This window comes from Panthera pardus, unplaced genomic scaffold, assembly GCF_024362965.1.
Source record: "Panthera pardus isolate Hobbes unplaced genomic scaffold, ASM2436296v1 HiC_scaffold_2, whole genome shotgun sequence".
NCBI classification, from domain to species: domain Eukaryota; kingdom Metazoa; phylum Chordata; class Mammalia; order Carnivora; family Felidae; genus Panthera; species Panthera pardus.
Window position 1 is genome coordinate 115,747,201 of NW_026526765.1, and position 12,247 is coordinate 115,759,447.

Genomic DNA, 12,247 nt, shown 5'->3' on the forward strand with positions numbered 1-12,247 from the left:
TACCCTCAGGGAGGGACACAGACAATAATGCCATCATCTTTGATAGGAAAGTTTAAGGTGAGAAGAAGCATTCAGGGCTGATTTCAGATACAGATTCAAGAAGAGAACTTGGTAACAAACTAAGCATGGACAGTGATGCATGTTAAAGGCAAGTGAAGGCATCAAGGAGAACACTTAGGTTTTGGCTTAACTGGCCAGTTGGAAGGCAGAGAAGCAAGGGGGAGAGTGAAGAGAAAAATACTTGTGGTGAATGATCCAAGTAGTAGTACGGGATATTGTACATTTGAAGTACCCATAGCACGTCCAAACAGTCAAGAATGCATTTAATATCTGGTCTGAAGAACCGAGGACACATCTAGGAAGAGATACATATCTGGGGATTTTATATAGATATAATTTAAACGATGTGAATGACTGAACTCACCTAAGGAAAAGGAAAAGTGAGACATAAATAAGGCACAGGACCAATCCTTGAGAAACTTCAAATCTTCACTCATTAAGAGGAAGAGGAGTCAATAAAGAGGTTGAAGATGATATGAGGATCAAGAAAGTATGAGAAAATGTAGGGGACTATGCAGTCGTGATACCCAAGAAAAGAAATTATACTCAGTGTGATCAAATGTGAAGAGTTAGAAGCCATGTGCTCTGAAAAAGTGTCCATGGAAGTAACTGACCTGAATTTGTGACCTAAACAAGAACAAGTTCAGGAGCAGTAGTGAAGCAGGAGGAAGCTGGGATGGTGAAGGTTGAAACAGAAGGAATGGGTGAACCAGTCATATACACAGTTTCAACAATGTGTTAGGTGTTGGGTTCAACCAGGTTCAAAATACCGCGGTAGCCCAGAATGAGCACAAGAAGTTTTCCAATTAAGAAACAACACCTGAAGTGAATCTTAAAGACTGAGGAAGGATTCACTGATGCAGAACATTCCTGTCAGATGGAACAGCATTATAAATACTGAAAAAATAACAAAAATTATGGTGATGGGCAATATCTCTAAGTGTTTACCATGTGCCAGAAATTGTTGTAAATGATCTCTATGTATTGAGATCACCTGAACTACAGAGTCAGCCTCTTCCTTCTGCTTCTACCACCATCTCTTGGGTGGACTAGTACAGTAGCCAAGAAGTTGGGTTTTCCTGCTGCTCCCCTTGCCTTCAAGTTTATTCTCACAGAGCAGTTAAAATGACCTTTTAGGGAGTGCCTTGATGGCTCAGTTAAGCGCCCGACTTTGGCTCAGGTCATAATCTTGCACGTTGTGGGTTCGAGCCCCACGTCAGGCTCTGTGCTCACAGCTCAGAGCCTGGACCCTGCTTCAGATCCTGTGTCTCCCTCTCTCTGCCCTTCCCTTGCTTGTGCTCTTTCTCTGTCTCTTAAAAATAAATAAGCATTAAAAAATGAACTTTTAGGATGAGTGCTATATCATGTAGTTCCTGTGACGTAGGTCTCCATCGGCTTTCTCTTTGGTTAAAAAACAAAGTCCTTACTACAGCCTACCCAGCCCTTCACTACCCAGCCCTCACTGCTTCCTTTACCTCTCTATCACTTTGCTCCAGCCAGACTATCACCCTGGCTGTTTCTCAAAAGTGTCAAGCAAGATTCTGCCTAAGAGCCTTTGCACTCGCTTTACTCTGTCTGGAGTGCGTGCTCTTAGATATGTGCCTGGTTCAATTCCTCACTTCCTTCATGTCTCTGTTCAAATGTCACTTAATCAGCAAGGTCTTCTCTGACCATCTATAACAACTATATCCTGATCTTCCAGCATCTTAACCTTTTTATCCTTTTCTCCATAATATTTATCATCATCTGATATACTTTAAAATTATCTGTCTCCTCCAAATAAAATGCAGTGGAGGCTCCATGAGGGCAAAGACTGTCATTTTTATTCATTGATATATCCTCATACATGAGCACAGTCCAAGACCAGGGGGGATCTGAGGTTTTACCCTACTTGGAAGCTAACAAGTTAGCCTGCCACAGTTAAAGGGATTCTGGCAGAAAACACAGACTCCTGAGTCAGAGACAAGGGACTTAATTATTCAGTAGCAATAGCTAGAGTGCCAGTGTCATCTGTTCTGATTTCTTACGCTTCTCCAGGGTGACAGAAAGAGGACCAAGTGGTACCTACAGAGAAAGTGCATTGTGCTCCGGAGAAGGAGGCCATGTTTTCAAAAATCTCTAATTTTCTTAATGCTCATTTTATTTTTTATTTTTATTTTTTAGTAATCTCTATACCCAATGGGTGGCTCAAACTCATGACCCCAAGGTCAAGAGTTGCATGTTCCACTGACTGAGCCAGTCAGGTACCCCAAAAATCCCTAATATTTTTCACTTTTGAATTTTTTAAAATTTTTTTGAAGTTTATTTATTTACTTATTTTGAGAGAGAGAGACAGAGAGACAGAGAGAATACTGTAGGGTAGGGACAGACAGAGAGGGAGAGAAAATTCCAAGCAGGCTTCATGCTGTCAACACAGAGCCCCACGCAAGGCTTGAACTCACGAACTGTAAGATCATGACCTGAGTGAGCCAAGATCAAGAGTCAGACGCTTAACCAACTGAGCCACCCAGGCGCCTCTCCCTAATCTTTTTTAAAGGGCACTATGCCCACCTAATCTTTGCAATGGAGAGAGATATCATCTTTATTATAATGAATGGTGAACAAACCTCCCCTTTGTTCCAGACAGAGACACTATTCCACCCTCTAAGTCCATTAATTGTACAAACTTTTGAAAAGATTGTCTGAAGCACAGGCAGTGCGTGCCTCTCCTTATAAGAAAGGCAGAAACACAAGAGACAATGGAGAACTATCTCCTAATAACACATGGCAGACACAGCACACATACATTTGAATGAAAGATAAACACTTTGAGTTAAGTGCTATTATTATTTCAGGTCTCAGATGAATAAACTGAGGCCCAGCAAAAGTGAACTATCTGTCCAAGAACACAGAGCTATTAAGTATCCGGAGAGCACAATCTAGCCCCAAAGCACACACACACGCCTTAGGGAAGTGAGCCCTCTTTATTTCTAACCTGTGTCTCTGCCAGCTACCTTTGGGAATGTAGGGCTTTGTGAATGAGTGCAACAAAAGAAAAGAGAAAAAATGAAAAATGGAAAAGCTGAAGGAAAGGAAGAAAGAATGGAGACCCATTTTTGGATATCCACACCTGCTCACATACTCAGAACTACAGAGTACATACAGATGAGAACACTAGGGCTGCCCAGAGTCACAGAGGAAGTTGGGGGAGAACCAACTAACCACCAGAACTTCTCTGACAGTGTCTTGGCCGAGCACATTCCAGCCCCTGCTACTTCTTTCACCTTTCTTATGCAGGTGACATTCCTGAGACTTGGGGTCAGGTTATCCTACAGAGTCAATCAACACGAGTCAATCAATAACTCAAGAGATCTGGTGACAGGACAGGAGGTGGAGCCTGGGTGGCCACTCTGTCTATATGACCCTTCCAGTCCCAGGGCTCTGAAAAGAAGTGGTGAGTTCAATGCCATCTTCTACTGACTGGATACAGAACTTTCAGCCATGAAGGTAACAAGCATCCTCCTCCTCTGTGCCTTGGTCCTGTTGCGGGTATCTGGTAGGTGCCTGCATATTTTTCTGATTTGAGTAAAACCTGTTTGACTTGTTGCATTACTAAACCCATTACCTTCTAGATTTACAGTCTAGTCTTAAATCTTTTGGTCCTAGCGAAATAAGGTCAGGGGCCTGTTCCAGGGGGCTTCTTCAAGCCCTTAAGTGCCTTGTTGCTTCTTATGACATTTAGCTAGGAAGAGCTACCTCCTTACCTAGATCACTTCAGAAACTGTCAATATCAAAATCAAATCTCACCAACATTTCTTTCTTTGGATACTATCAGGTTAGCTCCTTTTCCCTTCATTGAGCTCAACCAAAATGACCATCCTCTACATGATGTCAGCAAGACCTGTTATTTTCCGGGGAATGCAGCATGGCAATTTTAAGCATCTATCTGTGAATTGGATAAATGTGAATTGGATTAATAGGCAGTGTAATGTAACAGAGGGAATGAGTTCCTTAGGGTCTGATGTTGAGTTGTCAAAAGAGCTCCATGTTTAACATTACTTACAAAAAGACTTACATGTCATTCCAAGTTAGTTTTGTTATCACAAGACCTGGTTACTGCTAGTGGTAACTGCTTTACAACTAGTCGTATAAACTCTTCACATCTTCATCTATAAACTGAATTAAAGATACTTAGACTTCTTACATCACTAATTTAAGATCAAAGGTCTAGTAACCAGTAGTGACAATGTCAGTGAGCATTCAGAAGATATTTGCTTCATACCTGATACATTTCAAGCAGTAAGTAAATCACTTCTATTTTCAAAGAAATGGGTCAACTTTTGTGAAATGCTGAACTAAGATACTTTGATCATAATCAAACTTTTGCTTCATTTCCTTGACGCTTCAACAGTCAGGGAGTGATTGGACACCAGTGAGATATCCTTGAGAGAAGACAGAAATAAGAAAAGGTTGAGGGGGCAGGGGGGCAGAAGAGGCCAGCAGAGAAGTCACCAGTCTTCAATGGAAGCTGAGAATTCTGAATAAGAGCAGAGCTAGCTTCTCCCATTTAGGACCCAACCTCACAATGTCTGATTTATGTTTTATAGGCAACACTAGAGCTGACTTGCTGGAAAGACAGGTAAAGACAATTTTGTACTTTCTTACCTCTAGGGCTAGAACTGTTTGCCCCAATCAATGCACATTCAAGCGTTTCAATTTCAATTTCACCTGAAATCAGGACAGGTGTGTGGTACTAGCAAGGCTTAACAAGTATGGAGAGTAACAACAGTTTCCCCACAGGGGCTTATGCTGAAGAACAAATGCACTGACACACAGGCAGTTTCCATGTAGTCATACAGCCCTCGCTGTGAGGGGGTTTTATATATTTTGAGGCTAGCTGGTAGGACAAGGATGTTGGGTGGCATTCTTTTTAACTTCGCCCCAAATAGCCCTTCCTCCTTAGGGCCAGCTTGACCATGCTGGTATAAACTTTTCCCAATCCCCTAGGTGGAGCCCTAATTTATAACTAACAAAAGAAAAATAATAAACTTGGTTCTTCCTCTAGAAAAATGTTCTATATCTAACTTTCCTATTTTTTCCTTGTGTTTATAAGGTAAATTGCAATAAATCTGAAGCCCAGAGGGGGAAGTGTCCCTCTTTTCATTACATTTATATCTAGTGAGGGGATAGATGACAAACTTAAAGGGCATGAGTGAATAAATTACACTAATGATAAGGGTTGTGAAGAAGTTCTGGTACCATGTGGAACCTAGACTGGTTAGATCAGAAAATGTGCCCCTAAATGAGTGAAATTTATTTTGAGTCATAAAGGATAAGTGAGTGTTAGCAAAATACTACTGGTGGGTAGAAGTAGTAGAGTGAAGGGGTTAAGAGCCAAAGCTCAGGACCTAGACCAACTAGGTTTAAATCCTGGATCCAGGAATTACCAGCTATGTGGCTTGGGTGATTTAATCTCTATGTGCTTCACTGTCTTCCCTGGAAGATGAGTATAATAAAAAGTTCAAAGGATAGTTTTGAGGTTGAAAGAGAATAGTACATGAAAACAAGTATGGCCTAAGACAGCCATTTCATAATTCTGAGTTCTTGCTGATGTCAACGAAATAGGCTATGCCAGGGCTCCAAGGGGACAAAGCACTTGGTGTTGTCTGTCACATGACTGAAAGAAGGGCAGTGTGACTGGGCCACAGTGGGCAAGGAAGACATGCCCATGGTGTGGCTGACCTGAGAGGAACCAGCGCCCGCAGTCAATATAAACCTGAACATTATCACACTCACCTCATTTAAACCTCACATGACCATCATGAGATAGTTGGCGAAGTGAAAATACCCTTCTCACTGCACAGATGAGGTGACTGAGGTTCAGAGGAACCAAGAGATCTGCCAATATCTCACAACTTGTAAATAGCAGAGGCAGTCCATACAATCAGGCTTTCTGATTCCAAACCCTGAACTCTTTCTCTCAGACTCTCATTATTACTACCCCCACCGGAGTCAGGCTTCTGTCTTTAAGCTGATCAACTCCAGGGAAGTGAAAGCTGTTTTAGAGATTTTGTTATAAACTCGAAGACTACAAAATGACGGAAAACAATTCTGTTTAATTCCATTTTCAGGCTAAATGTGACAGTGAAATACCTGGATGTACCAAGATCTATGCTCCTGTCTGTGGGACTGATGGAAAAACTTATTCCAATGAATGCTTGTTATGTGTTGAAAATAAGTGAGTATGAACTTGAGTGTCTTTTAAAACATATTTTTAAGCTAGTTGTCTTCACATTTTCATATATTTTATCCCCCTAAGTTCCAACCAATATATCAATAACATTAATCTTACCACAAGAGAAACAAAACAAGTAGTTTTCCAAAAATAATTCTCAATCTCTTCTTCTCCTTATTCTATATCTGGTATGATTCTATCCAGAGACATGCATACATTTATGTGTGTATTACAATAAAAGACAATATTTATTGTGTCAAGCATTGTGCAAGGCACTTAATATTCATGAGTCTATGAGGTACATAATACTAAGCCCATTATACACATGAAGAGATTGAGACTGAGTTTAAATTACCTGCTCAAAATCAACCAGCAGGAAGTGACAGATCTGGTTCCAAATCCTTGCTTTTTCAACTACATGTTTTTTTGACAGAGAGAAAGAGAGGGAGGGCACACGCACACATGGGCACACAAGTTGGGGAGGGGCATACAGAGAATCTTAAGCAGGCTCCACACCCAACATGGAGCCGGACACAGGGCTTGATCCCATGACCCTGGGATCATGACCTGAGCCAAAATCAAGACTCAGATGCTTAACCGACTGAGCCGCTGAGGTGCCTCTCAACTATGCTTTAAAGTCAGGTACCAGCCTAAGTAAATTTGTGAGATACAGAAGAAAATCCAACATGTTTAAACATGATTAAAAACAACTAATTATGCCTGCTAGGATTTGGAAAAGTTTGGACACTTTCTCTAGACCCTAAAGAAGGAGAGTGAGGCATTCCAATAAGGAGAAAAGCTGAACAAAAGGGAGAAAGGAATTAATCACATAAGATAAACGTGTTAAGGAAAGGACAGTGGAATGGAGGAGGAAAGTATCTGAATGGTTCTCCACCAGTTTTTTAAAAATCATGTATATGACAAAAAAAAACATGCTTTTCCAGCAAGACAGTGGATGGTCTAGATTTTCAAAAAGCTAATACACCCAAAATACCTTTAAATTTTAAAAAATCAGGGGCACCTGGCTAGCTCAGTTGATAGCACATGTGACTCTTGATCTTGGGGTTGTGAGTTTGAGCCCCTTATTGGGTATAGAGATTACTTAAAATTAAAATCTTTAAAAAAATCATTCTTGCTGATGGTAATGATTGTGTTAACTAAAGCCCTCAAAAATGCATATATGAATCGCATAGATTAGGTGGCCAAAAATATATTTTCATAGCACTTTTATTTATGGAGATGAGAGCTGGCCTCAATGAAGCTCATTTTCTGAAGTGATCACAGGTTGGGAATCAAACTCAGGCACTCAGAGAAGCAGATCTGCCACAAACTTTCTATTTCACATAGCTACTGAACACCTAACATGTGTCCAGCAATGTGCTAGTTTCCTCTGCTTTCCTTGTGCTTTTGAGTAAGAGAAATGAACTCATCAGGGCAAACAAGGTAGCTTCTTGTAACCTGTGAAAAGCGGCATCAAATGAGGTGTGAGGAAAGTGCTACAGGTGTGAAAGAGAGAATCAGATGTCTTCTCATTGAAAGGGTCAAGAAAGGATTCACGAAAAGGATGTCATTTAAATAGGGCTCTGAATTTTGGTAGCACTGCAAGAGCATTCCAGGTTAAATAATGGCGTAGAACAATCAAAACAAATAAAAGAGATTGCGCAAGTAGTCCAGAAAACTCTAAGTTATTCTTAGAACTGATTTAGTATTAAAGGGTTTGATGTAAGCTCAAACGACTGCGTATTATTTCCATTATTCCACAGTCCAAGTTCCCTATAACATGATCTCTCTTCTTGGTCTGCTTTAAATCACTTCAGAAAATTCTCAGTGTTAGCAAGCATTGTGGAAATAGGGCCCCAGGGAGAGAGATCTATCATTCTGAAGTTTTAGAACCAAAATATTAGGTGTTCTGCTTTGTGGTGAATTTATTTCCACACTAAAGATTTGTAAAAGGAACTCAAAAACACTTGTTAATTTTCTCATGATCTAGGCTGTTGACATAAGGGTCAAACATCCTATTTCCATCCAAGGGGAGGAGAAAGCAATATAACAGCCTTGAGATTTAGAAACTTTCCAAGTGCCAAGACCAAAAGGCCCAATATTTATAGCGAAATATTGGGAAAATAGGAGCTTAGAGCTGAGACACATCATTCGTTCAGCTTTTAAAACCTACCCATCCTGCTTACTTGCTCTATTTTTTCAAAAATATTCATATATGGGAAGAATATTTAAATGCCAGAAAAATGTAACTTCTCTTCCTGTATCTCTCAGATAAGTAAACAGGTCTAGAGAGAAAATGTGGTCTCTTCTAAAGTAAAATATTTTCAAATGTACCATGTTGCGTTTCTCTCTACTGCCCATTGAAAGCCCCAAATGAATATGGTGTAGAGTTAACTAGAGCCAAGCTCTAACCCATGTTGGTGGGTTGTGCTTGCATCTCCTAGCTCATTATGTGCTTGTCAGATATAGTCAGTCAGGACTTTTTTCAGTCTCTTCTATGTCTCCTTAGGGAGCCTGTACTGTCAAATTCTGTTCTATAGATCAGCGTTCTCTAGTAGAACTTTCTTCAAGATGGAAATGTTCTATATCTGTGTTGTCTAGTATGGAAGCCACTAGCCACCAGGGCTTAAAATGTGGTTAGTACATCTAAGAAACTGTATTTTTAATATTACATCATTTTTTAACTGATTTGAATTTAAACAGCTGAATAGGGATGGTGTCTTCTCTACTGGACAGCACAGGTAGAGAAATAAGTCAATGTGTTTAAAAGTTTGCGCTGTGTATGTTAAAACAACTCAGACATAAGTGTTATGCATGAATAATAATTATGGAACAAAAAGACATTAAAAGCTCTTAAAAAGGTGGCACCTGGGTGACTCAGTCAGTTTAGCATCTGACTCTTGGTTTTGGCTCAGGTCATGAATTTGAAGTTCGTGGGTTTGGGGTCCCTGTTGGGCTCTGTGCTGGCAGTGTGGGGCCTGCTTGAGATTCTCCCTTTCTCTCTGTCCCTTCCCTGCTCATGCTCTCTCTCACAAAATAAATAAATAAACTTAAAAAAAAAAAAAGGTCTTAAAAGGAAGAATCATCAAGGTCCAGATAAATACATGCAAAAAGATATATGGAAGTCAGATGTCCCCAAGTAAAGGAGAAATAGAAGAATTTTTATAAACCAGTGTATTCAAAGAAAGGATGGCTAAGAAGAGAGAGAGAGAGAGCTCTGCAAACAATCTCATGAAGAACAATTACAGGATTTAAGAACATTTAGCTGACAGAAGAGAAAATTGGTTTGGGAAAGGTAGTGAGTTGGGAGTGAGTTGGTAGTTGAGTGAGGTTTTTATCTGGAGGGGAGGATGCTTAGAGCTGGCAGTTATCAGGATAGAGATATGATTTCCTTTTGTGAGATCCCACAGATATTAATCCCCAGAGTTCTAAGACAAAAGATCAGCCAATTAGAGCATCCCGGAGTAGGCCAGGCAGCAGCTAAGATGGAAATCTTGTGGCTAGGACAATGATATTAGGAGTAAAAGAACCAATGATGACTTAGAGGTTGATTTCACTGGTTTCCTGTAATGCCACAGTAGATCTGCACACTCTGTGAGGACATTTTTCCTTTCTGTTGTATTCCTTAGTGTATGTAAGCAACAGCGTTGATCGATATTTGATGAATTTATGAATAAGTAAATGAATAAATGATTGAAAGACAAAGAAGTGGGAATAAATCTGAAACCTTTCTATTTTAAATAAAGCTAATCTTTTTTCATTGTTTTTCTCCCATTGTCAGTTTTTTTGTCAGCAAAGTTTGATTTTTTTTTTTTTCCAATCTCTTCTATAGGAAGCGCCAGAATCCTGTCCTCATTAAAAAATCTGGGCCTTGCTGAAAACCAAGGTTCTAAAATCCCATGTGGTCACCACAACGCCTAGCTGGCCTTACTGTTGAATAAAATGCATCTAAATACTTCCTGTTGTTCCCGAATGCTTTTTCCTCAAAGGCACATTTGATTACACTGGGGTCAGGGGGCTGAAACAAACTCAGAATGGAACAAATTTCACAAAACACAGCAATCCTGAAATTTTGGACAAAGTCTCCCTCATGATGCTTTTTCCTTTCCCATTTCCTACCTCACATTCTGAAAACTGGCTCAGGAAATGTGACTGCAGGCAGGACACAAATGATCATATAATCCCAGAGAGAATTAACTGGCATGAGAAGAAACAGTTGGAAAACTCTCAGTCCAGAAACATGTTATCCATTACCTTTTGCCAACTGAAATAATTCCCTGAGGTTACCTTAGGATTTAATAGAGCATCTATTATTGTACCAGGACTCTGTGTAGTTGACTCAGATTTACATGTGAGCCACAATAACCCTGTAAGGTTATCCTTATCCTGTGGGTCAACTTAGAAAAGTGAAGTAACCTGACTAATAGGCAAATAAGCAAATAAGGTGGCAGAGTTAGGCTTTTCAGCCAGGGCGGATTCCAAATCTAACACTTCGTGTTATCCACCTCAGGTAGATTATTCTTTGCCTATTTCTTCCATATGAATTTTGGGTAACATCCTTATATTAAAAGTCCTATATGCTTAGGCACAGCAAATAAGGTAGAGATAGGGAAGTACCTCAAAAGAAAAAAGTATCTATAATCAATGAAAAAGGCACAGAAAAGCAGCTTGAAATCCTGAGCTCTCATGAAGAACCAGCAGAGAGTGGAGAAGTGGACAGAGGTCTAAAAAAAGCCTGAGATGCACCAGGTACATCAAAATCTGTCCCAACACAAAATCTGTCCCTAAAATCAAGGTTTAGGTTAATTTCTTGTGCTATTCAGAATATGCGTGTCTTGAAGTTTAAATCTCACCACTAGAGGATGCTGTGGTCTGCTGAGTGACTCAGCCAGCTGAGCCTAACAGCTCACCAAATACCGTGCTAACAGAGGTTATGGATGTAAGATGGCTTCCTGCATCTTGTCTATGATGCTAGAGGACACTTGAAGGGCACCCTTAATATGAAAGAACTTTGCCACAGTAAACGGAATTTAAATCATTGAATGGTAGAAATCGTCATGTCTAATTGGACCATTTTACAGGTTTGGAGAGAAGAGGTTTGGAGGTTACACTAAGAAGGAATACATAAACCCAGATTGTTTGCCTTTAATGGTTCTGTTCTGCTCTCTCGCTCTCACCCGTTAAAAGGTAAACAGCAACAACCTACATTTCTGCCCAGCCATATTTTGGAGGACCCCAATCTGACGATTGTCAACCTAAGTTGGTAGGACACAAAATGAGACAAACAAGAAGGGAGTAGCTGTCCCTGGGAAAGGACAACTAATGGTACCCGAGAGCAAATTCATGAGTCACAATTCAAAGACCTAATTGTTACAAATGTTTTTGTTTTTGTTGTGTTTGTTTGTTTGTTTTTTTCTTGCCAATCTGAATTTGGAAAGGAAGAGGCAAGGACATTTTACCTTCCTCTATCGACCAGGCACCACAGATAGAGATAGGAGAGCCCACTTTGGTACGAATGCTTACCCTTTAGGTGGCCTCGGCCAGTTTTCCCAGAATGCCCCTGCCGGCCGCCGAGAGAGCACGATGCCCCAGCGTTCTCGTCCTGGTCACCAGACCTTCAGAGGAGGACCAATATCCCCTTTCCCTCACGGTGAGGGCTTGGCTGGGACGCCTTTGTCTGGAGGACACCGCGCAGGTGCACGAGCCACTCCCAGACAGAAGAGCTCCCGCGAGGCCACGGTAACGCGAGACGGTCTTTGTGGAGCTTCAGCTGCTCGTGCAGCCTTCCAGCCGAAGGGCTCGCCGCCCGCCACCCGCCGACCCGCCCCGGCCCCGCAACCGGGCGGTTTTTACAGCGGACGCCAACAACCCGAACTCAGTCCCCCTTCACAGTCGGACCCGGTCCGGTTTCTAAGCCGGAACCAGTCCGGCCCCGAACTTCTTCCGGTTTTGAAGTCGGACTAAGGCTGCCGT

At 41.1% G+C, this 12,247-nt stretch overlaps 1 protein-coding gene across 1 annotated transcript; it reads left to right on the plus strand.

Moving 5' to 3' along the window:
* The first annotated feature begins 3,463 nt into the window (after positions 1 to 3,463).
* Positions 3,464 to 10,232, plus strand: SPINK1 (serine peptidase inhibitor Kazal type 1). The gene is made up of 4 exons (XM_019414234.2): positions 3,464 to 3,595; positions 4,647 to 4,678; positions 6,171 to 6,277; positions 10,107 to 10,232. Exons 1-4 carry the CDS (start codon positions 3,541 to 3,543, stop codon positions 10,150 to 10,152), a joined length of 240 nt encoding a protein of 79 aa, XP_019269779.2. The 5' UTR covers positions 3,464 to 3,540; the 3' UTR covers positions 10,153 to 10,232.
* Positions 10,233 to 12,247: the final 2,015 nt, after the last annotated feature.